The sequence below is a fragment of the Morone saxatilis genome, unplaced genomic scaffold, assembly GCF_004916995.1.
Source record: "Morone saxatilis isolate NCDOM2014 unplaced genomic scaffold, NCSU_SB_2.0 Contig14, whole genome shotgun sequence".
NCBI lineage: Eukaryota > Metazoa > Chordata > Actinopteri > Moronidae > Morone > Morone saxatilis.
In genome coordinates this window covers 6,571,604-6,584,096 of record NW_023339696.1, presented here as the reverse complement: position 1 = coordinate 6,584,096, position 12,493 = coordinate 6,571,604, and the positions used below count along the sequence as shown (strand labels likewise).

General features: G+C 41.9%; 2 protein-coding genes across 5 annotated transcripts in view; one reads left to right on the top strand and one right to left on the bottom strand.

The window, feature by feature from the left end:
• Positions 1-11,450, bottom strand: part of clec16a (C-type lectin domain containing 16A) — a gene marked incomplete at its 3' end in the record, with an annotated part of 37,666 nt that extends 26,216 nt beyond the window's left edge. For 2 of the 4 annotated variants that reach the window (XM_035655411.1, XM_035655413.1), the window contains 6 exon segments: positions 1,878-1,883; positions 6,287-6,392; positions 7,914-8,062; positions 8,946-9,079; positions 10,433-10,561; positions 11,183-11,450. In XM_035655411.1, coding sequence (XP_035511304.1) covers positions 1,878-1,883; positions 6,287-6,392; positions 7,914-8,062; positions 8,946-9,079; positions 10,433-10,561; positions 11,183-11,256 — 598 coding nt within the window. 4 annotated transcript variants of the gene reach the window in all.
• Positions 11,451-11,588: 138 nt separating this feature from the next.
• On the top strand, positions 11,589-12,487 carry dexi (Dexi homolog (mouse)). Its single transcript, XM_035655415.1, has 2 exons — positions 11,589-11,743; positions 12,064-12,487. Exon 2 carries the CDS (start codon positions 12,183-12,185, stop codon positions 12,450-12,452), a length of 270 nt encoding a protein of 89 aa, XP_035511308.1. The 5' UTR covers positions 11,589-11,743; positions 12,064-12,182; the 3' UTR covers positions 12,453-12,487.
• Positions 12,488-12,493: the final 6 nt, after the last annotated feature.

Here is a 12,493-nt window from a genome sequence, read left to right as displayed (position 1 = left end):
ACACACTCACTCACACATACTCATATGTACATACACTTTGTGACCCTGAAGAATTACCAGAATGTGACAGTTAAATATGATTTAAAAAAAAACCAAACAAAACATTAAAACTAAGAGACAAATTAAGAAAATTAACCAACCACGTTAAGTCAAATTAAGTACATGACTTGGTCCATTCAATCCATTGTTAATACAATATAAAGGGAATATTATTGGAGTGGGATTTAGAGGAAAGGCGGTTCAATTTCAGACTGAAACAGTGTGAAAGGGGCTACTCGTAATACAGAAAAAAAGGATTTTCTGTTGGTTTGATCTAAGCCTGTGATCTGAGTCTGCGCTCATCAGTGTGTCAGGAGACGCTCTCTCAAGATCAGTAATCTTTAGACATAAGCAAGATCTTAGCCAGATTTGGTCCAACTATGTATAAGTAGTATTCACAGCATTAGTCATAGTGTAATGTTAATACATTTAAAGGTAAAAGGGAAACTCCACTGATTCCAGTGTGTTTATAGGTCTTGAAAAATACTACTGCGTAGTAATAATGTGTAAAAAGTTGCTTAAAGCCTTTTGTAGCTACAGAGGGAAGTCAGCATCAGTTGGGGCTAAAAAAGAAAAAAATCTGGAGGTGTGGAGAGAAAGAAGTGAGCTGCTTAAAGCTAGCAGCTCAAGGCTATATCAGCCACTACGCAGACCTCTGAGCCAACTGTCTGCGGTTGAGTTGCATTGTGAAATAAGAATGCATGTAATGCATATAAAAGACAATATTGCTGGTTCTGCTGAAATTGCTCTATCCATTGTGAGTCTGTCAGTGTTAAAGGAGCGCAATGCTAAATCGGTGGAGTACTCTTTTAATACTGTACAAGTATAAAAGCCCTTATATCTGAGTGGACAGGAGGCTCAAAGAGAATAAGCGTCCTGTGTCCTCAAATTCACGCTGCAAGAACAGCAATAGAGAAACTACAGAGCAGAGCCTACTGCATTTTAACACACAGGGCACTTCGGCGGAAACCACAAAGTTTAGACAATCACAGGAAATATCTGAGAGGAAATTTAGGATAGTTCTGCTCTGTGAATGACTTGAAATGTGAACAGTCCTTGTGTATTTCCACTGCCTCATGTAGTTGTTCAAATGCAAATAAAAGCTGATGTCAATGTCAATCCACACCAGTCAAACTGGGACAGGTGGTGAATGGTCAGCCAAATCCCATGAATGAATTACATAAGATCAGAAACTGACGATTCTCAAGCTGCCACTACTCAAGAGTCACAGTGTAATACCAGCTTAGTCTATTAGTGGATCAACTGAGAATTAAAGCCGGGGGAGATACTGACTAAATAACCAGTGGCTAAAACTGTCAAACCCATCACCAAAATAACAACCAACATGTGGGGCTCAGCTGAAATTAAGCCTGGGGAACAATTAACCCAAAGAAAATAAAATGTAAAAAGGCATGCAGGGGTTTCTGCATGTATGTGGGTAGGTGATACAGAATGGTTTACAAGAACAAGAACTGCAAGGATATTCATACCAGTACATTTACAACAAATACATCGTTAGGAACAAATAGAGCTGGGTATCAACAAACACTGGTATGTAATGTGTGATGCTAAATCATTAAAAAATGTGTCAAAAATTTGAGATATTGCAAGCAATACAAGACAATAGATTAACAGCAACTGTACTGATGAAAATCAGCCAACTTAGTAAAACACTGACTTGCTTACAGGCTAATTTAACACTTAGAATTGTAGAATTGTATCTGCATCAGTGTAGCGTGTGAACAACTGGAAACTGTATAAGGAAAAACAAAAACAAAACACATGTTTTAAGGATACCCAGCCCTAAGAATAAGACTGAATGAATGGAACCAACTTACATGAAACTGGCGTTAGGCAGATGGGGCGCGCAGAGGGAGGAGGGAGAGGAGGAGAGAGACAAGGAGAGGAAGAGGAGTGGTTGTTGAAGAGGAGGAGGAGGAGGGAGAGGGGGAAACAGACACAGGGTTAATGTGAGTAAAGGGGCGACTGTGGAGGGGTGGAGGTTGGGAGGGACCCCGCAGGTATCTTAATAAATAAAACTGCAAACAATGGCACATCTGGCAAAGGAGTTTGTCTGTTACCTAAACATTTTAACCAGGATTTAACATTGCTTTTTAAATGTGTATGAGAAAACTGAAACAAGCAGTTTCCTCAAAAACAAGCTACATTACAAGGGAAAACATAACACAACACAACATAATGACTAAAATATCCTGACCCAGCTTAATGAGTCTTGATGCCGGTTAAAATCCTTTTCCAGGTTGTCATTTGTTGCAGTGTGTGTGACCCAAAGGAATCAGTAGGAAGCATCAAACAGTGACATGTTGAACATTATAGTGCTAAAAAAAAATAAAGTTTGCAATGTACGGACCCATTTTCAGTGTTATGACACTGTTGTGCAAGTATTTAAGTCGTGGGTTCATTTAAAAAGTAATTAAATCAGCAAGGGAGGTGTCACTGCATACAATCACAATGCAATCAATATTTAGCATTACAGCAGCGTCTCTGCCTGTACATCAGTTTATAGATGTTCTGTGTGGTCCCCTGACAATTCTCAGATGGTGGGAAAAAGCCATCAGTCACATTTGCTGCATTAAGTTGATGCTTCCGTCTTTGACAGGATTCCTTACTACAGCATAGCACACTGCCAGCCCATCAATGATGCATCACCCACACCACCAGGTTACTTCATATTAAAATGACTTGTATTTTCATTGTGGTTAAAGTAAGTTGTGCTAAGTGTAATGACGTCAGTGCTGGGAGTTACAGAATCAAGGCTTTATGGACGCCATCAGACACAAAGTTGTACGGTGCAAAGCGAACATGCAGGACCAGACAAACGGGTACGGAGACAGACGGGACGCCATAGTTGATATGTTGTAGTGACTATATGTTGAGGCAATGTTATGTATAGTGAAGAGAAGCATGATATGCGGAGAAAAGCCAAAGCCACTAAATGCACCACCCGCCTCCCCCCGGAGTGACAGTGACAAGCTCTGAACCCTGGGAGACGGCAGGAAGGAGAAGCAGAGGCTGACGCAGCACAGTGCAGAAAAGCAACATAACCTCTTATCCCGTTGTTTACAGACTCACAGCATCAATGCTGTGCTGCTCCTGCACCCATAGGAAGTTTCTTTTGAAAAAAACTGCAGGGTTAATGTGTAGAAGGTTTTTGGGTGAGGGGGGGGATCAACGACTTTGCATGCTGTGACTGTGTAGGGTGGACCTGCTGAAGAGTTAGTTTCTTTATAGTTAGTTAATATGTGCACATGAGATCAGTGAGGCGGTGATGCTGAACCTTGGGCTTTACACACACGCAGGGTTCAGTTCAATTGAAGTTTAAACCTTTGAGCTGCTTTCTAAGGTACATGGGTTAAAGAAAATAATAATTTCAACAAGTTTTCTGCTGATTTATATGTTACGGGATCATAATGTCCAACATATATAGATTATATGAAGGATTCAAGGTTGTTTTGTTGTCATTTACAACACTAGGTTGGAGAATGAAATTCAGATATAGCTCCCTAAAAATAATAAACAATAAATGTCATAAAAAAGATATATATATATTAATCTGTATGATGAATTGTTGAGGAAGAATTTAATATTGATTTATCTCACAGCCTGAGAGGGCTGTGGCAAGAAGCTGTTTTTAGGTGTGGTGATACGGCAGCGGAAGGTGGCTGTCTTGAAGCAGATAGGAAGTGTGACAGTGATGTGGTAAAAATGCCAGTAATGACAACAACTAGCTGATTTGCACATGTTTTTAGTACACGGCCAGGGATATTATCAGGCCCTGCAGCTTAAGTCATATTCACTCTCAGCAGGATTTGTCTCACAGCCTCTGTGGATGCTGTCAGCGGCTGATCCTCTGGAGGCGGAGTCAACTTTACCGCCGGCTCTTTGTTGAGGAGATCAAATAAAAACATAAAATGTGTTTAGCTCATCTGGAGTCTCACACAGGATGGGGGAGCTCCTGATTTTGCAGCCTGTGATGTTTTTGATTGCCTGCCACATGTCTTTGGTGTTGTTGGTGTTGAGGTCTCTCTCCAGTCCGCTGGTGCCTCCGCTTTGCCTCTTCGATGGCAGCTTTCAGTCTTGCTCTGGCGCCGCCGTATGCTTCCTTGTCATCTGACAGAAAGGCAGCTTTTTTTTGGCTCTGGACACGAATGCTCACCTCTTCATTCATCCTAACGTTCATCTGGTTGGGGAATGATTTTATTGCCTTTGTGATGACCACATCATCAACACATTTGCTGATGTGTGATGTCACTAATGATGTATTGTCCTCCAGATTGATGTGGTTTTAATGGGTAGCAGCCGCTGGAAACATGTGCCAGCCTGTGCACTCAAAACATTCCTGTGGAACTGCTCTAGCTCTATCTGTCCACACTTTAACAGTTTTTAACTTAAAGTTTGACCCTTCTCATCAGCTGGGTGTATGTTGGCAGGAGACGCAGGGAAATATGGCCCGATAAACCAAAATGGGGATGTGGGAGGGCTTTGTATCTGTGAGGAATCTTTGTGTAGACACAGTCCAGTGCATTTGTTCCTCCAGTGGGGGATGTTGATGTGCTGGTAGAGGATATATCTTTTAAATGTATAGTTAAGAAACTAATTTTATGCATTAGTTGGCAAATTCAGGATTATTTTCATTATGTCACTTTTCTAAATCTCTTTGTATGTATAAAAGTAAAACAATTAAAATCATTATGCATAGAAACCTTGCACAGTGAGTCCGATGCGTTTTATTATTCTATTCGTTATTCTGAAAGAAAAAGGAAATATTGGGTCCAGGGAGTTTCACTTGCTGATAAAGGAGCTGTTTGATCCTGCTGTCGCTCTGTCTCTCTCTCCTCCCTCATTTCTTCCCTTGCTTTTCTCCACTGGAGGTTCCTCCACAGGTAGATGCCACTCTCTGCATGCATCTTGCACTTGGCACTGCGGCTACAAGAGGCTGAGCTGCTGTTTGCTGTCCTCGTCTGACTCGTGCAAAAAACCCTGCAGATAATCTAATCTGTTTGGAAAACTTTAACGGCGGAAGAAAGTTTAGTAGTCGGTGTGTAAACATGACTGAGTTCGTATTTATTTTTACACTTGCAACAATTTTGGATGACAAAACAAGTAATACAAGATAAACTAATAATGATAAGATGGGACATGGATTATAGCTGTAATTTGTGAGCAACTAAAAAAAAGAAAATTATGGGTAAAAATGTATAGCATGTACACTATTTACATCCAACCTTAATTATACAAATGCAAATGTATCTAATTATTGATTGATATTTGATGCTGGCTGGATATCCTCATAACTACATACACTGCATCACAATTGGCCTGTTACACCATAAACAAAACCAAGGGCAACTATCTGATTTAAGTAACGGTAGATGTTACTGCGATAACAAGATATACAATAAGATAAAGTGATTATTTGAATCAGTATTTCACAGTAGGGAATAAAACCCTTAATTTGTCCTCAATATAACAAATGATCCCTCAAAGTGGCTTGGCTGAATGCCAGACAGTTTCAAGGGTTACAGCCAGATCTTGCTCTATATAGAGTCTGAACTGTAAGCATGTCTACATATATCTGTAGTTCTGCAATTTCAGCTGGCTTTCAACAGCTTTCAACTGTCAGATTCTGGGCAAATATTTGCTGAATTCTAGTATCATAGACCTGCTGACTGGGATATCATTAGATAATATGTGTGGCTAATGACAGATGGTGGTATTACTGTAGAATCAAAATGTACTCAGATGTAGCTGTCCTCAGACCTGCTTAAAAGATACTTGAAATTATTTTACTAGTAACAGGTTGCTGGGAATAATGAACTCATTTTAATTTGAAAAAGTTAATAAATAAAAGAACCGTGTTAAATGGGGCCTTTAAAATGTATATTTTAGTCTACATCACACTTCCAGAAAGCCACTTTTTTAATACTAGAATAATGATAAATTACATAACGTAGAAGGAAACAAGGGCTAAAAAAGGCTAAAAGATTTTGCAGACTGCGTTTTTGTGTGTGTCTGTTACAGCGTTACCTGTTAGTCATGCTCATGCACCAGAAGCAGCAGCAAGAAGGAGGGAAGGAGTACAAAGAGAGGCGGTAGGCAGTCCCAGCATCCCGTGAGTGAGTGAGTGCGTGTGTGTGTGTGTGTGTGTGTGTGTATGGGTGTGCGTGTGTGTATGCGCACGTGTGTGTGCGGTTACCATGTGCGCATGCGTGTTATTGACACTCACCTTTGTAGACGTTGAGTGTGATGGTGCGGACTGCGATGCGGACCATGCTTTCAGGGTGGTTGAAAAACTTAATGGCCTCGGTGTACAGGGCAAAGTCATTAGTGTGCTGTGTGTGGGAGACAGAGAGGGGGGCGCCGGTGAGCAAGGCACAGCATTGCACCGCCGCTCTAAGGCCACAAAACGACCACAGAGAGAGAGAGAAAGCAGCTAGTGGAGACAGAAATTCTAGGCAGTATCACAGATAACTAGGAAAGGACAGAATGAGAGTAGCTAACTGGCTATTTAATTGTCTATTTAACTGAGAAATAAATCTACAAATGTTAAAGTGCAAGTTGGGACATTGTTTTCTTTTTACAGAAATACAGGCTGGGTGAATACTGAGAAGTTATTTTGAGCTGTTACAGGATTAGTGTACTAAAGAAGGAGAATTACTCCACCATCAGTAAACAAATAGCTCAGTAACCTTGTGGACCAAGGTCCAGACGCGTTAACATATCAGCATGCTGCACTTGGTGAATTTGACAAATGACAAACCGGCAGCTCTGCATCTTACAGTCCTCTCTCTCTGTGCCAGGGCCTGACCCTCTACCCAAACATTCCTCAGTCACTGCGACCTCCAGCCAATCACGGTTGAGGGTGGGAGAGCAAGCGGTCACAGCAAATGAAGAAACACGACCCTGACACCAAACCCAAACCAAGAGTGTGTCCTCTGCTCTTAAAAATGTAACTTGTGTAGATCTGACAGGAACTGATGAGGCTACAGTAATCAGCTATCCAATAGCGCCATCTGGAGGAGAATAAACTACAGATCAATAAATTATAAATGAATAATAATATACAAAGTGGGAAATTAAGTATAAAGAGCAATAGTGTAAATTGTGGGGGGGGATTCAATTAGGTTATTTAGTATTTTAAATATGATTTGCCTGCTTATGAAATGTCTTCCTTTGCAGCTGGTTTTACTTTTTTTGCTCATCCATAAATGAAGTAAAGTAAAGTGAAACTAAAATAAGATAAGATTTGCTATGGGTTTTTTAACCGCATACATAAATACTCTCAGATCTACACATTGGGTCTGGTTTTGGCTTCAGGGGTAAAGCTACCATCAACAGTACACCAATAACTTTCCCCAGCACACACAGGCCAAAGGAAGGACTACAATCACTGCTGAAACAATGAAGGGTAACAACATCATCAGAGATTATTCAGGTGGTCAGTATTCTATTGTTATACCATCTATTACCACACCAGATCTTTTTTTTTTTGCACTGTTATAATAAATATAACGTTCCCTTAAATAAAAGGTAACATTGACACTTGGGAAGAGAAAGATGCCTTGTGAACAAGATCAGCTCAATCAACTACAACTACAATCTACACAGGAAGCTGACGTTCTGACAGGGGAAATGTGTTGGGTAGAAAGAAAGCAATGTGGTGAATAGAAGTAGTCTAATTAAGTACAAACACAGGTCAACTTGCACAAAATGCAAATGAAAGCCTCTCATCTTTCATCTCTTCCTTCCTTCCTTCCTTCCTTCCTCTATGTCTGTCAAAGAGAGTGCACGATAAAAGTTGTTGGCAGAGAATGAAAGATGCTCTATGCCCCCCCGCCCCCCCGCGGCCTCACCTCATTGTAGAAAAAGTGAACGGTGTGGTTGTTGAGTTTAAGAGACAGGGTCTTGAGGAAGGAGATATAGTAGGCCATGATCTCCTCGTCCGAGAAGTCAAACTTGTGGACGATGATGGAGTTCACGTGGTTGTTGGACAACAGGTAATCTGAGGTGAGGAGAGGAGAGGAGACTTGATCAGGTTTGTTCACACAGCAAATGCTTTACGATGATGGCTTTTTTTGTGAACTGCTGACAATCTCTCTCTAGGAGCCCAGTGACTGTAGAAGAGCACACTGAACACCTAAAACTGAGAGTGGATTGCTTCACTGCACTACTTCCTTTGTTGCTCTGCTATCATCACATCAGTGAAGTTGGACTACTGCAGTCACAGTTGTGCACAGAAGTCAAGACTTCATTCCACACTCTGCCACAACGGACATTTCGCAATACCTGTGGAATTTAGCAAAATGCAAACCTCACCTACTTTATATAAGACATCAGCCCACTGTAAAGACTGACAGTGTATCATCTGCTGAGTCTTTGGTTGCCTAGCAACAGCAAGACTGCAGAAGGCTTCTAAGGCTCTGTATATTCCTGCAAAGAAAAGCAGAGCAACGTGCCTTGCATTGTTTAGCCTACAAAAAGACATGTATGCATGTTCACATTGTACATTTTAGAGCAATCCAATGCAACATTTCTGTAATAGGTGTAATGGGCATACTTCATGGCTCACTTTGAATCCAGACTAAAGCTTCTTTCAGCTCTAATTTATTTATTTACTTGAACAAACTACAAAAATATTTATGTAGTAAGATGTTCTGATATATAATATAAACACATTTAAATACAACAGGAGTGCATTATATAAGAAAACCTCAAAACTCATGCTACAGAAATGAGTCATCACACAAACTGATAATGCTGCAGTCTCAAAAAATAAAAGACTAAATAAAAGACTTGTAGAGAAATGTATCCTTTGTTGCAGGGTTACTGTATTGCAATGCATTACGTTTCTAGTTTTTCATATCAGTGTTGATTCGAATACTTACACAGAGAAGTCTCATGGCTGATGTTCTCAAACAGTATGTTGAGGGTCTGGAGGAGCTGGACACAAACATAGCGACCCGACTTCTGACGCAGAATGTTCAGGAAGAAGGCAAACATGTTCTTCTCCAGGAAAAAGCTAAACACACACAAACACACACACACACACACAGGATACAATTCATCATTACTTGATCTTAAAACATAATCATCTAAAAGAAAAATGTTCGTCTTTCGCAGCATCCTGGTGGACGAGTGGCTAAGATGCATAACACACCACCAACGTGTCATTTACACCTTGCTCTCCGTCTCCCCCATGTTTCCTGTCTGCATCTAAACTCTCACATCTAAAAAAAAGCAATGTGCCAAAAATGTATCTTTAAAAAAAAGGTCATCATTTCAAGCTACTGTTCACTGGAACAGACCTCAGACTGACTTACTCTAGCTACCACACAATAAATACAGACTTATAGTCCTCCAGTGCTATTAGTGTTATTTTCTAACCTAAAGATCAGTTTTTTTAGTAAGAGTTGTCTGAGAAACATTTCTACAGCCGATGACTACAAAATACAGCTACCAGCCTAGAAAATGAGGAGTGACCATTAATGCCCATGTTTATTCTACGGGTTTCTTGATAGCACCAAGTACGCTTTTAGCATACTCTGTGGCTTTTGTGCTCTGCAAAGCCATTTCCTGTTTCACATGATATAGCCAGAGATGGCGAAATAGATAGATAGAGGTGATGACATGCAGCACTAACTGCAGACTTTCTCCTGATTAAAAAAACCAAACAAAGGACTACGGTCTCATGTGCTTGACTCCCCAGAAATGACTAAAATGCTTCAGTGGTTTAGAATAAAAAGACGTTCTCTGGCAACATTATACTGCATCTCAACTAGATAAAACACACACAACAAGTGGCTGTCTAATACTTTACAACAAGCCAACTGCTTACATTAAGGTTTATTTTGATATTTACATCTACAAGATTTGAATTTAATACAAATATTTAATATTCCACGCAAGTGTGTTAAAAAAGAAAATCAGGAATATCTTTAATATACTGACACAGCTTTACTTAGAAGAGCAGCAGGGTGGCTCAGTTGTTAACAAACAAACTGTATAGAAAGAAGGGGGTAGGAGTCTTTTCAGAGTATGATTATCCATTTATGTGAGCTATAATCTTTTCAAGTTTTCCTGTTCAAACATCTCCATATCAGGTGATCAGACACGATTAGTAAAAATCACTGAGGAGCAATCTTCTGTGACTGCCCTCAAGGGTCTCTTTGAAGATGCACACTCCATTAGTTTACAAAGTGTGCATCTGTTCCAATGCATGAAAGAGAGGTTACAAAGCATGTGCACAATTAGCAAACCTTTACGAATGGAGATTCATATACAAACAAGCTGTCACCTTGATTCCCATGCAGGCGTCACATCTACATAGTAGTCGCTCCAATAGGGATTGAGCGTAACAGACATGGGTACTCACTCAAACACAGAGCTGTCATTCTGGTCCCCCCAGATGAGGATCTCTGTGATGGAGCGGATGGTCTCCACTAGAAGGTTCCGGTTGTGGTCCGTCACTGTGGTGTTTTTAGTCAGGACATGGTACATATACCTGATGGAGGGACGTGAATGAAGGGAAGGCGTTGGGAAAAAAAGTGGTGAATGCACAGCTCAGTTTTAATTGATGAATACACATCCGTCTTTAAACGTCACAGCAGACTGCAGTGATCTAGAGACACATAGTGTAATGTAACAACCACCAAGTTAAAGCCCATACACTGTCCTGATGTGAAGGGTGTGTTCAGACTGAGCTCTCCCTCACTGTCTGTCACTTGTTGAGGTGGGACAACTATATGGACTCACTAAATCCCAGCACTAAGGTCTAATGAGCCAGAATAACTCTACACACTTGAGGATTCTTGATGCTTCCACTTTCCCTTTATACAGTTATAAGAACATTTAGGAGACTACAATCCTGTTTTAGGGTGGATTTTCACTCTGAAGCTAACAATTACAAGCTAGCCTAACACCTATCTACCTCCCCAAGCGGAAAAGAAACGACACAGCAACCACAGATTGCATTAGCTGACTAGACATCTCCTGGACATCATCTGCAGCTGGTCAGCCACAGCTCTTCCAGCTGTTAACACCTGGGCTAACGATAACGCTGACAGTCGTTGTCACCCAGTTATCACAGCGGCTAACGTTAGCGTATCTAATGCTAGCTACTCACTTCAAATGGTCCAGGGAGTGGATGTTTTTGGTTTTCCCCTGTCCTCCAACCCAGCTCCGTGACCGGCCAAACATGGTTGCGGTTTTAAAGGGGAGGGGGGGGGGTAATGTATTGCCAGGCGCGTTATTTCGCTCAGGTTAGTGTCCGTGTCTGTCCATTACACCCACTTTCCCGTACAGATAGCTACTTAGCAAACAGAAGGTGATAGGCGGCGATAGCGGCGCTGAGGGGTTATTACGTAACAGGTTTAGGGTCTGGTTCGTCTGGGAGTTGGAGTTCTTTTCCCCACGGTCGACTCGTGACACAGCACAGAAGAGCGAGCGGACCAAAACTACAACAGTCACTTCCGGTGTCGGCGGTGACGTTTAAAAGCGCGCGACGCGTCCTCTCGAAGACGAGTGACACCTTCGACGACCAATCACAGCAGAGCTTGTCCAGCGACGAGCCAATCAGCGGCCGAGGCTTCAGATGTCGGTTTGTGGCGAGGACTGTTTTCATGCAGTTGGCAAGAGTGTTTGAAGGGACGTTTAGCTGGAAAAACATCGGGAGAAGCGTGTTTGCGTGAGTTTTGGTGTTTTCCGTCACTGGTGTGTGTACAAGAAAAGACTGTTCGCTTGTAGAAATGCTCGCGTTGGTTTCCTCTAGCGTTGCATGCTACTGTTTTTAGCCGTAGCCAGCTGGCATGGCGTGAATGCCGCAAACCCAAAGAACCAATGTCAAGAATGCGTCGAGCTAGCTCAGATGATATTTTGATACCGTCCCTCGGTTATTATTAGCTATGAACGCTACGCCCATAAGACTACCTGTGTTGCTTTTCTTTTCTTCCAGGCCGCACAGATAAAGTAGCACTTCACAAGCTCCCTCTCTATCACTGTTTGCAGGTCGGGACGAGCCGAAATGGACGCCCCAGCCCCATCACCCCACAAAGATTTTTAACGGTGACACCAGCAACTCCAGTCCGCCACATCCTGGCCCCGCACAAACGCAGGAACCCATTTCTATGACACATCCAATTTATGCCCAGCTTGATTCGGTAGAATCGCTGTTGGACGAACTCCCATATATGTTTTATCTGGGCCTGTTCTTTGTGAACGTCCTGATCCTCTACTATGCCTTTCTGATGGAGTACATCGTCCTGAATGTGGGGATAGTGTTTCTGCCTGAGGACATGGACCAGGCGCTGGTGGACCTCGGGGTGCTGTCCGACCCGGCCTCTGTCCCATATGACACGGACACGGAGCTGGATGTGTTTGAGGGGTACCTTGAGTGACAGGGCGGTCCTGGAGGACGAGCAGTGGATTTAAGTGGTGG